The 14362-nt window shown below is 52.5% G+C and overlaps 1 protein-coding gene across 1 annotated transcript in view; it reads left to right on the top strand.

Annotated features, from left to right (window-relative positions):
- Ccdc187 (coiled-coil domain containing 187) overlaps positions 1-13780 on the top strand; it is a 45460-nt gene extending 31680 nt beyond the window's left edge. The window contains exons 14-23 of the mRNA XM_051183867.1: positions 1226-1302; positions 1773-1966; positions 2742-2829; positions 3589-3735; positions 4584-4714; positions 6412-6554; positions 7874-7962; positions 8184-8253; positions 10149-10279; positions 11663-13780. Of these exons, the coding sequence (XP_051039824.1) occupies positions 1226-1302; positions 1773-1966; positions 2742-2829; positions 3589-3735; positions 4584-4714; positions 6412-6554; positions 7874-7962; positions 8184-8253; positions 10149-10279; positions 11663-13693 (3101 nt within the window). The 3' untranslated portion in view covers positions 13694-13780. The remainder of the gene's footprint in view (positions 1-1225; positions 1303-1772; positions 1967-2741; positions 2830-3588; positions 3736-4583; positions 4715-6411; positions 6555-7873; positions 7963-8183; positions 8254-10148; positions 10280-11662) is intronic.
- Positions 13781-14362: the final 582 nt, after the last annotated feature.

Here is a 14362-nt window from a genome sequence, read left to right as displayed (position 1 = left end):
TATTTGTTTATTTAAAGATTTATCTATCTATTTACTTATTATGTTCACACTGTTTTGTCTGCATGTATGTCTGCACACCAGAGGAGGACACCAGATCTCATTACAGATGGTTGTGAACCACCATATGGGTGCTGGGAATTGAACTCAGGACCTCTGAAGAACAGCCAGTGCTCTTAACCACTGAGCCATCTCTCCAGCCCAGTGGATGCTTTTAACCTACACTAAACCAGTCAGTTCTCACTTGAAAATCAGAGATATTGAGTACTAGAAGCATAGAATCATGGGGTTCTCTTTGTGGTTTCTTCTCTAATATACCATTCCATCAACCCTGGTTGTCTCCCCAGACTCGTTCTGTCTCCTCTGCTGGGGGTGTGCCTACCTTAGTTTGTCCTCCCTGTGCTGAAGCCTAGGTCCCTGGGGATGTTGTCATTGTTGGTCTTACCTCCTTTGTTTCTGTCTAGCACTGCGCTAGGCTGTTGATATCTAAAAAATGTTCTTTCATATGTGTGAAAATGTATGTATGTCTGTGTAAAACATATATTTTCATATATGATGGTGAGTCTAGTTCCTTTTGTCCTTTCTTGGTGGGATGTCAAAAATACCTTTTAATTATTTTTAATTATTTTTAACTAGAAAGCCTTCTTGAGCCAGATGTGGTGGCATATGCCTTTAATCCCAGCACTTGAGAGGTAGAGGTAGGCAGATTTTTTGAGTTCAAGGCCAGCCTTGAACAAAGTGAGTTCTAGGACAGCCAGGGCTATTACACAGAAAAACCCTGTCTAGGGTGGGGGGAGCCTACCCTATGAAACCCACCATATCAAGGTGGTGGATAGGGGTCAGCAGCAAGGGAGCTAGGTTAGCAGGGAGTCTGGGCTCTGCAGTGTCCCTATTCCTGCTTGGTGCCGGACTCAGGACATCCTGACCCCATCTGGCCTCAGCATCTCCTTCTTCAAGAGCAAGGGCTGTTATCCTGAGCACCTTGTGTTTGCCCTGGTCCTGGGTACAACTATGGGTCCCCTTTCACAGCCTCAGTTTAGGAAACAAGAAGCCACCAGTCCCTTCCAACATTGTCTTGAGATCTGGTATGAAGCTGTGTGTTTGAGGTCAAGTGTGAGCCTTTCCTGCCTCAGTCATACACCATTTGTGAGGCCCTCGTGTAGGAAAGGCCCTAAGCACATGTCACTGGTTCCCTCAGGACCCAACTAAGGCCTGCTTTCTCTCTCAGAGCCAGTGCAGCAGAATCCAGTCCGCTCCCAGCTGGCTCTAGCCAAGTTCTATCCTTCAGACAGACCCACCTACAAGGTACAAAGAACGCAGCATGGTTTAAGACTACATGATACTGGTGGTGGGTAGCGGGTCCCCAGTGACCCTGGTCTTGGGAGGGTCACTCTGCCATCCCATTGTTCATCCTTGCAGCTGGCTACCCCAGCTAGTTCCTCCCACCCTGGGTGATAGCTGAGGGTCTGGATGACAACAGGGAGCTTTGGGCAGGGTAATGCACAGTCCAGCCTGCCTTGCAAAATTTCTGCAGGACATAAACAAGTGTCCTGCCTAGCTTGGGGCAGGCGTGAGTCCAGGATGATGAGGACCCTGCCTGCCCTCTGGGAGCTTACAGTCAGGAAGGGTGCCTTACCAAGAGGGAGCACCGAAAGGGGGATAAACTGGTGGGCATTTAAAGAGGACTTCTTAGAGTCTGTGGCATCTTCCTGAGAGCTGGGACTGCTTGAGAGGATCCAGGGGTGACAAGACCGGGTGGGTCTGCCTCTCTGCAGTGGGGCATAAGGAGACCAGAGCCAGGAACGGAAAGGTCCAGAACCTTCCACCGCTTCACTATTGCAATGCTGCAGCAGAGTCTAAGAGACGAAGAGCTGCGCGCACAGCATCAGGCTGCAGTGCTGCGACTGCGTGAGTTGGCACTGGAGGAAAAAGCCCGGGCGGAGCTGACCCGCCTGGAGCATCAGATAGGGTGAGCTCCCTGCTTGCCGGCTGGTTCTGCTCCGCCCCTGTCGGTGTGCCCCTCCCCCACCCACCACACCCGAACACAGACGGAGAACGATGGCTCTAGTGATCTAGGCAGTGATAGGCATTTGTATAAATTGAGGCAAGATAGTAAAGTGTCCCAAACAAAAACAAAAACAAACAAACAAACAAAAAACCCCAGCCATTGCCCCAGTCTCTGTGATGCCTGCCGTATGCCCAGTGTGTCCTGTGGTGTTGCTGGGGGCTTATGCCTCACATGCTGCTGCCTGTAACAAAGCCTCACATCACACTGTAACTGCCAACACATGGGCAGTGCGGGTCACCAACACTCCCTTGGCTTGTCCCCGATTATAGACCTTTAGTGTGTGTCCAGCTTTTTGCTATTATGAACATTGAGAAACTTTCCTTAGAGTGATTTCTTAGACATAGGACTTCCACGCCAGTGAGACAGCTGAGGCTGGCCTCCACGGGTTCCTCTATTCACAGTCGAATTCCACCCTGGGCACGGGATGCTGAGAGTGGATTAGTCCTTGGTGTCAGTGGAGAACCCTTGCCTGGATGCAGTTTGCAGGCAGGAGACTCTGCCTTCACGCCCTAGACCATAAGAAATCATAAGCATGGTGGGAGGGAAGAGTGGCAGCCCAGGCCCCCCCTTGGGGCCCCCAGGCTCTGCTCTGTGTCTGGGAGATGTCTAGGTATACCTGGCTGCTGGAGATGTCCTGGTCCTGCTCTCAAGACTGTGTTTTTCCCCCCTCCCCTAGGTGCCTGGGGCTTATGGGACATGAAGCAGCACAGGCTACTCTGTGGGAAAAGCAACAACAAGCCCTCAGAAGGCTTAAGAAGGAACGGGTAGGCCTGGGCAAGGAATGGTCACACAGGAGCAGGCCTGCAGCCCTTCCAGTTGGGGGATCAGAATACCCCTGTGCCACAGAACAACCTTGAGCTCTTGCCACCCTCCAGTGATGCTTAGAACTGTATGGTGCATGGAAGAGCCCATGGTCAGAGGACTACAATCTAGGGTGGCACATGGCCCTACATCCCTAGATGTAAACTAAAGCCAAGCTTAGCCTCCTGCTAACTGTGGCCCTCAACAAGTAGCTTAGCCTCTGGGAGCTTCAAGTCCCCACTGAACAGCAGTGTCTGTTTCCTAGCTCTTGGGGGGCTTTTTATAATAAAGCAATGTTACAGAAGCAGGGGCCAACACACACACACACACACACACACACACACACACGACACATGCATGCATACACATACATGAGAGACAGAGAGGTGAGAAGAGAGAGGGAGGGAGAGACAGAGAAGAGAGGAGAGAAAGGGAAGAAGGGAAGGAGAGAGAGGGAAGGAAGGATGGGGGAGGGAGTGTGTGGGGGGACTCCATATGGAAGTCATTTGGTACATAAGTACCCCATCTTCCCTCCTGCATCTGGTGCCTCCTGACCAAATTCAGAGGAAAGTAGCAGCTAAGAGGCTGAGCAAGGAGGGTCAGGCAAAAGGCCTGTGGAGGGAAGAGGAGGGATAAGCATCATGAAAGGCAAAGGCCCCTAGATGTCTCCTCCCTGCTAAGCTGCTTGTCCTAACTGGAATTTTTCTTCTCTGGAACTTCAGAGGGAGATCCATTACTTGAAGAAGGCGTACTTGTCCCTGCACAATGGCAGGAAGCAGCTCTTGCAGCATCAGCAGTCTATCCTTGATGTGCAGAGGTCTGTGGCCCACTTGCGGAAGGAGCTCCAGGCTCGAAACCGGCTGCTGCAGGTGGGCACTCCCAGCATCTGCACCTGGCCCCTTCATGTCACACCTGTCATTCTTGGTGGAAAGGGTCTGGGACAGGGTGATTGTGCTGAGGGAGAAGAGGATGTGAGGTGGAGCAGGGCGGGGGAGGAGGGCACCGCAGAGGCACTCTGGGGGAGGGCCCAGCCTTCCAAGATATGGCAGTGATTACAGAACAAAGGTGAAAGAAAAGCCCTATGGGAGGTGGAGAGCCTAGCAGAGGGACGGAGGGTAATGGTCTAGCTAGAGGAGGCCCAGGGTACCACTCAGATGGGCCAGCAGTAGAAGAGTAGCAGTGGGGATCTCTGTGTCCCCTAGCAGGCCCGGAGTGCACAGGAGAGGCCAGCCACTCAGACAAAACACCTACCGTGCCTGTGGAGCTGAGTCCCTGTTCCTCTCACACAGTTGAAAGTGAGAGGTGTGTGAGTGAGGGCAAGAGAACGTCAGGCACTCTGAGCTTCCCCTACCTCTATAAGCAGCAGGACAGTGGCCTCACCTCAAGGACAGGGACAAGGGTGGGTTGCCTGTCTGAAGCACCTGCCATCGCCCAACCTTCAGGTTGCCTGACTCTAGAGTTCTCCATGCCTCTGGGCAACTTTGGGCAGAAATACCAGCTCTGTCTTTTGTCCGCTACCCCGTCAGTAGAGGGTATAGGCCTGATAAGGGACAGGACAGCTTGTTCCAGCTGCTGCCCACTCGTGTGGGAGCATGCTGCCTACAGTGCTGAGCTTTGCTGTGGTGGCCACTGCCATGTGCACCTGCCTCCCGCTTTTCTGAAGAGGGGACTAGCTGAATGTCACCACTCCAGCCTTGCCCTGTGCTATTTTTCCTAGAGTTCCAGCCCCAGCACCAAGGTCACCCGGGACGGGGTCTCAGACACAAGTCAGAAAACAGAGGGATGCAGACTTGGAAGCCCCCAAAGCTACCACCTCCGGGAAATCTCTGAGAGCTCAGAGGTTGCAAAGTGAGTGGGTGAGGGTTTGAGTGAGGGGACCTGCGCCTGGCACTTGCCATATACAACAAGCCTTTCATGCCTTCACTTTCTGCTGTGTGATTCCATTTCACTCAGTTGCTCCCAGGAGGAGGATAGAAGGGCATGGGAGGACCAGAGCTGCTCTGAGCTTCAGGGAAGGACAAACAGCAGTCACAGTTACTGGCTCTGTGGCTGAGGGATGTGGGCACATGGAGTTCCCTAGAGCTTCTGTGGGGTATGGAGTGCCACAGCACAACAAACTGGCTGGCTTAGGGCAGCAGAAAACACATGTGTGAGCATGACAGTCTCTGGGACTACTATAGGGTTTTTTCTATAGCCAGCAACAACTGGGCTCTTTCTGAGTCCTGGCCACTAAGGCCATTTGCAGTAACAGGGGGTGAAGGTCCCGCCCCCGTATTAGATGAGGAGCATGAAGAATGTCTCTCGATCACAGGCTGGTAGAAGAAGCAGGGCTTTTCCCATTAGGACCATCCTGGCTTCCTCTTGCTGGAAACTGTAGCAGGCCTTCTCAGACCGCCAGCCCCCAAATCATGACATAGAGACTTACTGTTAGTTGTGGATGCTTGGCCTTATCTTATGCTTGTCCCTCTAGCTCTTGTAACTTAATTTAACATGTTTCTCTTCATCTGTGTTTAGCCTCAGGGCTTTTTGCCTTTCTTTCATTCTGTATGTCCTCTCACTGCAGCTGCCTGGCTTGTGTCTGTCTCTCTTTCCCCCTCCATTCTCTTCCCTCTGTCTTCTCTCGGCTCCAGGCCCTCTACTGCCTAGCTATTGGCCATTCAGCTTTTTATTAGGCAGGCAAAGCACCACACCTTTACATTAACAAATGCAGCATAAACGAAAGCCACGCATCTTTACATCATTAGGCAAATGCCACATAAACAAATGCAACACACCTTTACATGGCTAATGAAATATTCCACAACAGACACCACTCAGTTCCACTCTGCCAAGCAGCACTTTAGCGGTGGGATGATCTGGAGGTGGTTCCCATCCTGGCAGTCCCATCTTCCCCAGGCACCCACTGCCAGCGCAGCAAGGCTATCACCACCCAGGCCCTGGACCTCCTCCCTACATCTTGAGGGGGGGTAGGGATTGAATGAGCCCACCTCTATAAATCACCTGCTTTAGGCTGGTCTGCAAGAGAGGGGGATCTTCTAGAGCTTTCTCTGGGACCTCTCACCAGCATTGGCAAGAACGGTCCCTCCATGCCCTCCTCTGTGTGCCTGTCAGCAGGGTGAAGGCTGGGCCAGGGTAACATGCCTGATCTGGAGCACTTGCTGCTGGTGAAAGGTCTAGGACTCAGAAGCTGCCCCATACAGAGCCCTGCCTTTTGAACCTCTAGAGTTTTTCCCCAGGGTACTAAGAGGGAGGGAGACTGGTACCCACATGGTGGTGGCCCAGGCAACAAGGTAAAGGATAAAAGGCTTCTAGGCCCCGTTCATGTTCCACAGCAACTGCTCTATCTGAGGCACAGGCTCTGCTTGGGAAGCTGCTGAGTGAAGAGGGTCAGGACCCTGTCTGCTGCTTGGCCACTGGCCACAGCTGGCCCTGTATGTAGCTCAAGGTTCTAGGGATGAGGTCCTGCTGAGTGTTGCGGTTAGTGATGGGTTCCCTGGGTGGAACAGCTGGTGTCCATTCACATCTATCCTGTGTATTCCCTGCAGCCTTTCCCCTGAGCAGAAGGAAATGATACCTCCCCAGACAACTTCAGTTGCAGACAAACACCTGCAGCCTCTGTGGGTGAAGTGGGCAGATGCCACATCTGGGACTGGAAGCCTACCTGTGGAGACCGGACCTGACAGTCAAGGTAGTTCAGGGCAGTGGCAATGACCAGCAAAAACAACCACTCAATCAGCTGGCCCCAGCCTTCTGTGGGGACAGCTTTAAGCTTGGGGTGAGACAGTCCCATATACCAGGCCACCAGGCCAGTGTGTGACCTGGGCTACCCAGGCCTCCCTGGGCACATCTAAGTCACAGCAGAGTTGCAGACCTGCCCCTGGAAGCACTTGGAGATACAGAATATGGGGTGCCACAGAGAACTGCCCAAACAGGCTTTCCTGCTGCAGAGGGTTCCTGGCAGGTGCAGTTGCTCAGAGCTAATGTAACCTGCCACTCAGTCCACAGGCAGATCAGAGCACAAACCTGTCAGAGCAGCCTGGCCACATCCCCCTGCTGCCAGGCAAGGATTAGGGCTGAACATGCCCTTCTCTGGCACAAAGGGACTCTGCTTTCTTGGTTCAGGGCAGAACCCCCAAATGGAAACATTAGCAGAAAACAGTCTAACATGAGTCCTGACTGTCCCCATCTCACCATGGCCTGGTACATTTGCTCTCTGTCCCACAAGGAAGAATCCAGGAAGATCACTCTCTGCCTTCACCAGCCCACTCAGCCTGTGTCCCATTCTGCCTCCATTATCTTCCTCCCCATCTTTATCTCAGTCTTGACCCTATGGAGGCTGCCACACAATAGACTTCTGTAAAACTGGATGCCTCAAACAAATGTATGCTCTCACATTCTGAAGACCAGAAGTGGGAAATCTGTATTCCTTCCAAGGACTCCAGGGCAGGTCCCTTCTAGTTCTTTTTGGCTCCAAATGTCCCCAGATCTTAGGCCGTCTCCAGTCTCTGCCTCCCTGTGCCTGTCTCTCTTCTTCGGTGTCCAATTCCTCTCCATCTCTTTTAGAGTTAGAACCTACCTAACTCTAAGATGAGCTTGTCTAGAGATTTTTCATGATGTCTGCAAAGGCCCTCTTACAAATATGATCTCATTCCAAGGTTTGCAAGTTATGACTTGAACACAGTGTCTTTAGACCCCAGAGTACCTAGGCACACAGTCTGGGGGAGTCAGGGTGGAGCTGCGCCCCCTCTCAGGCACTCCAGTCAGGGATGCTGAAAAGGTGTGGGCACAGAGTCAGAGGACCAGACATCATTATGACCAGAACATGAGGCAGGTGGGGAAGGGAGGGTGTAGGGAGCAGCAGTAGGGGCTCAAGGCTACGTGGTCCTTAGAGAGGGAAAGCAGTAGGAAGCCTCACCTCCAAAGTAGCAAAACTGTGTGAAGCCTCTTAAGTCTAAGGTTCTACACAGGCTGGTCAGTGTGAGTGACCCCAGCAATTGTGTCTTTCAGGGCCTGGAAAACAGCCTTGTGTCTCTCCCCCTGGTCTGCTCCACAGAAGCTCTCTGGATCCTGAACATCAGAAACACCCAGCCTTCCCTGTATGCAACTGTTAGGAAGCCCCTCTCCTCAGCCCTGCTGGTTTTGGGACCCTCCCTACCATTCTGCCAGTCTACAGCTTGATCTTAGTCGGGACTCCTAGGTGCCCATGGACTAGTACCCATGGTGCTGGTGGCCCTTGATCATCCTAGTCTTTGGAGTTCTGTCTCCAGGTGGCTCCTATACTCTTTGGTATATCTCTCCTTCTATCTTGTTGACACAGGTCATGAAGAAAGATGATAGCCCAGGCTCTCAGCTGAAGCCACAGGAGGCCAAGGAACCGTCTCCTCCAGGTAATATCCCTGGATCTTTCCAGGAGCTTTCCCCACATCCAGTGGACCCTGTCCAAGGCTGGTATCCAACGGTCAAGCAGGGACAGGGAGGTCCCCATGGAAAGTCGAAGAGAATGGATGCTCATGGCCCCCTGCCATGACTACAGACTTCTTTATGGCTAGAAGACTGGCTGACTCCATTGCCTGTGGGAGATGATTCGGCTGCTCCTCTGGGGACATTAAAGACAATACTTGGTCTAGTCCGTTTCAGCTGTAGCTTGGTTTATCTAGACATTTCCAAGAGCTTAGAAATCAGCACCACCAGAAACATCCTCAATAGTGGACACCACAGTTTTTTACATAACAAATTCTTCTGAACCATGCACTTGGCTCTGAGGCCTCCCTGAGGACAAAACTCCCGGTTTTCAGGGGGTGGGAGAGTCTACTTCTTACTCTCTGTGTTGCTCTAAGACTGACATTGAGGGGTTGGCATGGCCTGGCTGGCTCTTGGTGAGTTGATGCCATCTGTGAGTTCCCCACCCCTGGGTCACAGCCCTGGGTTCAGAAGCTCCACCCCTGCACTCCTTGTTCAACATCTACACACAGAAACAGGAGGGATGCCAAGCCTTGTCAGACATTAAGGCACCCTCCACATTTGGGACTGGAGAGAGTGAATTCCAAGTCCATCAGGATAGGAAGAAGCAAGGCCTTCCCAATGCACTAAGATTACCCAGGAGAGCTGGGACCAATGTGGTTCCTAGGGGTCCAAAGGTGATGGTGAGCAGGGGGTAGGCAGAGCCCACTTCCATGGCCTTCCCTTCTGCTGGAGGCCCACCTCTGTTGGCTGTTGTTCAGGGCTCTGTGGATGTTTGTTAGGCCTGATGCCCCTCACCATTCATGTCACTCTCTGTGACCACACCCTGTGTACTAGCTGTCATACTGAAACCAGCCAGTACTTACTTATACCACACTCAGGGACCCTGTCGTCTCTTGTGGTAAACAAGCTCATGACCCACCCTGCAGGTGAAGAAGCTGGGGCCTGAGAACTGAAGCACTTGGACCAAGATGGTGGAGCTTGCTAGTGACGGTCCAGGACGCACCCATCTGACCCAGTTCTCACTGCTCCCTATCAGAAAACTGCTCCTGCTAGGTTCTTAGGAGCACCCCGGTGTGGCCATTAGAGAAGTCCAGGGTCCTTCTTGCAGTGGCCCTATCACCTCAGCCTTCAACTCTGGCTCTGGATGACCCATTAAGTAACCATAGCTCTGGTCCCATAGGCCAGTGGCCTTGGGCCTCAGGATCCCAACAGTCTACCAGGGTCCAGGCAGGACTCAGACCTAGGAGTATGGAGGTATAACCTGCCTCTACTGTGCCCTGCTTTGTGCTCACGTGGCTGGTCTTTTAGCTTGCTGTGGAAGACCATGCCATGTCCAAGGCCTACCGTTGCCTGAGTGCCAGGGCCCTCACAGTGCTAGAGGACCTCAGCACAGTGCTGAGACAAGGAAAGGAACAGCTCGGGCAAGGGTTCCCAAAGGAGGGAACAGTGTACAGTTTGTGTTTCTTTTCTGAGACAAGGGTCTCACTATGTAAACCAGGTTGGCCTGAGCTCAAAGAGGTCCGCCTGCCTCTGCCTCCCAAGTGCTTGTGTTAAAGGTGTGTGCCACCAACCTGACAATAGGGCTACAAATTTGAAATGATTTTTCCATGTGCTCTCCCCTACCCAGGGCTTCATATCACGAACTGTCCAACAGGATAATTTGGGAAACACATAATCACACCTTTTGGGTCCTCACACTAATCAAATGCCACGGTCAAGTCTTGCATCCATTTTGAATTTTCAGATATCTTTTCTGGAGTCACCCCTCCCCTCACATGCATCTATACATACCAGCATTCATAGTCTGTTTGTCCCACAGGCCACCTACAGACCAAGCCCAGTGCAGCCTGGGCAATGGAGAGACAGCCTACAGACAGTCATGTTTGGAGCTTGCATGGACAGTGTGGGCTGCCCCTAAGTGGAGATGGTTCTTGTCCCAAGGAAGACAGAGTGAGTTGTTATGGCCACATGCTATCTGCAGGCTTTGGGTGCATTGGCCTGCTGTGTGGCCTCCAGAGACTACCTTGCACATCACACCAGGTTGCCATGGGAGGAGGGCTCAGAGGGTATTACAGGCGGTTCATACGGTTCTGCAAGTTGCAGGCTCCACGGGTTTCACCTCATACCCAACGCTTGGACAGAAAAAAGTCTTCCCAGGGTGAAAGGAGGTGTTTGATGATTGGTATTTTTGGGGTCCTTGGAGAGTCTCTGAAAACACAGCCTTTGATGCCTAGTCAAGGAGGTGGGGGAGGCCCTAATAGATATCTTACTTTTCCAATGTGTTTCTTCCAGGAGGCTGGAAACAGAACAAGTCAAGGACTAAGTGTTTCCAGAAGCCCCAAGGAGGAACCCCAGGAAGAGGCACACTGGAAGTCAGAGCAGCAAAGGTGTGGAGCATGGGTAGGGTAAGGAAGACACTGAGGCGTGGAGACAGTCTCAGTCAGTATCTGGGACCTCTCAGTGCTGCACTGGGCCCAGCTGTGTGCCACTGGCTCTGACTCCATCTTGGTATCAAAGTTGTTGCCCACTGAAGGGCCAAGATGAAGTTGGGGTACACAGGTGTCTGGAAGTGTCTCCATCTGCGACCTGATCAAGTGGTCAGATGTCCTCCCTACCCCCCATCCACCCCATCCCAAGTAACCCTGTGTAGCAATGGTCACTTCTCATGGTGGTGATAGGCAGGGCTGTTCATAAGAGTGGGTCATGGGGGTAGTAGACTATGAGCCCTGGGGCAAAGGCAACTGAAAGGCAAGAATCCTTCCCTCAGCCAGGACTTCATCATGTGCTTGCAGGAGAGAAACTTGTCACCAGGAGAACCCAGATAACCCCTCTACCCACCTGGAAGCTGACCGGGAGACTGCTACCCCAGGTGAGGCTCCCACCCCTCACCCACCGCAAGGCTATTCAAAGACCATAAGTCTTCACTTAGAGGCTGTCCAGAAACAGTTCTTAGATCAAAGTGAGGCTCTTCTGAAGGCACATTGCCCTGTCCTCCATACTGCCTTGGGTGAGATGGGGGAACCCTGCTGACCCATTTCCCTGGGGCTGCAGGCTGAGTCTAACACTTCAAAACAAGATAAATAGAGCCAACCACCAGAACTAACAAGAGCTGAGGTGGCACAGGTTCAGTCCAGACACACAGTCACATGTGACCCACAAGGCGGGAATGGGCTGGAACAGTTAGTTACCTAGGAGTTGTCACACTGTACCAACTGTAACTGGTACCATCACCCTTTTTAATGTCTTCTGTTGGAGCATCTTTTCCGTTTGGGACTGCTTCTGGGATAGTCTACCATGCAGGGTGTGGTAACTTTTAGCCACTCCCTAATCCAGTCCATCTCAGCAGCTCCTGCGGCCATCGAGGAAGAGGCGCAGTCTGCCTGGCACCCAGACAGCCCTCCGTCCGAGCCTGCTGCCGTCTTGGACGCGTGTTCTGAGTCTGCCTTTAGTAGCTGCTCTGGGTCCTCGGAAGCCCCCGCCTTCTCCCTCACCCCCTCAGAGGGCTCATCAAGTGACCTTTCAGGTTCATCCCTCCAGGAGTTCCAGAGAGCCACAGCTACCCTCGTCCAGCTTTCTAGCGGTTCCACGTCCCTGTCTAATTTGGAAGCTGAAGACACCCTGCACGCAGATCCTGGTTGGTCTAGGGAGCTTTCGGCTCTGGATTCCTGGGAGGAACCTGGCCTGCCTCCATTCTGGGATCCCCACCAGGGACTTCCTCAGCTGGAGGAGGTTCCTGGGGATGTAGGTCAGGTGACCCTGCAGAGACTGGAAGATGGTGGGGCCAGACTCCTGAGTGGCTTCTCTGAGGAGGCAGCTGTGGCAGGAAGCTCAGAGCCGGGGGACAACTTCCGTCAGGCAGGCTGGCCATTGTCATTCCCACACGTTCCTTCTCCAAGATTGGGGTCAGAGTTGTCAGAGTCCTCAAGCCAAATTTGGGATGAGAACAATGAAGAGAGTCTTGAAGAACCTCACCCTTGTGCTGAGCCACCCTCAGGGAGCTCCTGGCCTGCAAATGGTTCATTGGACATGGAAGGCAGTGGAGGGCCCTATACCACTCTTCCCTCCCCGGGGCCTGGGGAAGAACAAGAAGCTCCCAGATCCAGTAAGAGCCTGTCTGGTACATTGAATACAGGGAAAACCAGGCAGATGTCCCCTGTGACCACCTTCACAACCTTCCCTCCCCAGGTCCCTTCTATCAGTGACTCTACTCTGCCACTGCCCTTTCATTTGGACACTTCCTCCTCTGAAAGGGCAGGTCTAAGTAAAGGAAACATGCCTACTCCTACTGAGGCCTCAGCTGGCTACCAGGAGGAACCCCAGGATTCCAATGCATCCATGGATAGGAAGCCTCTACAGGCCTTGCCTAACCTTAAGGCCCCTATGACTCTGAAGACTTCTTCTGAGGACAGAGCTCCCCTTGTCACAGAGGTAGCCAGTCCCTTATATGAAGATGGCTTCCTGACTGAAATACTGTCCCCTGTGGATGAGGAGCTATCTTATGGCAGTGGGGACCTTCCATCCTCTATCCATGGGGACACTCACCTCCCTCCACCACCTCCTACTCTCCAAGCAAAGAGTGACATCAATGAGCCCAACCCCAGCTCAGAAGACTTCCCTTCCCCACCTGAGGAGGCCATGTTTCCAGGTGATTCACTGGATACCCTAGGAGAGGATACGTCCATTGCTACTGAGGACATGTCTTCCCTATCTGAGGGGGCTCTTGAGAAAACCCTTTCCCTGGGGCCCCAGAAGTCAGGGCCCTGCTTGGGAAGATCTGGGCAAGATGGAAGCCTGAATAATTCAAGTTCAACATTTCCCTTGAATAATCACGTAGTCAGTGCCCCTGAGACACCCCTAAGACTGTCAAATCAACCCCAGAGTTCATCCTCAGTGGCTTGTGTAGCCAGAGAGAATCTTGAGGAGGCCCCAGGCAGTCAAGGTGGACCCCGGGAAGCAGAGCAGTGTTTGGAGGCTGCAGGGCACCAGCAAGGAATAGAACACCTCCTAGACAGAAGGGCAGCCACATTGTCACCCTCCTGGTCTGCACCCTCTGAAAGCCCATCCCCCCAGCCAGTGTCCTTGGTGGCTGAATCCCTCAAGCACACTAGTGAGAAAGAAAGCCAGAGCTGCTGGACAGAGGACCAACGCAAGCTCCAGGGGTTGTTGGACAGACAGCCACTCTGTAGGAGAAACTGGGCTTTTGACCCTGCCTCTGGTGTCTGTGCTGATTTTTCAGGGACAGGAGATGCTGGGCTGGTGGATATGGTGTCTACCCAGCTTAGCAGGAGGATCTTGTGTGACTCTCTGGCTGCACTTTCAGGGCTGGCCCCTGAAGACAGCCCCTATGAGTGTGCTCCGAAATGACAGGAACTCATAGATATCTGACGTATGACTCCGTGTGTGTGAGTGAGTGTGTCTGTCTGTCTGTCACAAATGCCGGGAACTGGAGTTACAAGTGGTTGTGAGCCACCTGGTATGGTTGCTGGGAACTGAACTTAAGTCTTCTGGAAGAGCATGAAACACACTTAACCACCAAGCCATCTCTCTAGTTCTTTTAAGCAATTGTGGGGTGTGTGTGTGTGTGTGTGTGTGTGTGTGTGTGTGTGTGTGTGTGTGCGCGCGCGCGCGCACCATGGTCCTTGTGTGGAGGTTAGAGGACAACTTTGGGAAGTTGGTTCCTTCTGCAGTGGACTCTAGGGATCAAACTCAGCTCATGAAGCTTGCATGGCTAGTGCTTCTACAGGCTGAGCCATCTGTGTCTAGTTCGTTTGTCTTTTGAACATAGATTCTAGGAACTGAATATAGGTTCTCATACTTGCAGGGCAAGTGCTTTACCAACTGAGCTATGTCTCCAGTCCCATCTGGATCTTGCCATGTCTCCTATTTCCAACAGATTTTTTTTGTGGCTAAGGGATATTTGTTCAGTCTGTGGAGCCGATAATTGGTCATCCTTGACAAGCAAGGCCTGGGGCTTGTCCCCAGGGGCTGGGGGTCTTTCCTGGTTTTGTGATTTTTTTTCTATCATGGAACTTT

This window comes from Phodopus roborovskii, unplaced genomic scaffold, assembly GCF_943737965.1.
Source record: "Phodopus roborovskii unplaced genomic scaffold, PHOROB, whole genome shotgun sequence".
NCBI classification, from domain to species: Eukaryota; Metazoa; Chordata; class Mammalia; order Rodentia; family Cricetidae; genus Phodopus; species Phodopus roborovskii.
The sequence above is the reverse complement of the archived record's forward strand: the minus strand, read 5'-3'. Positions and strand labels throughout refer to the sequence as shown.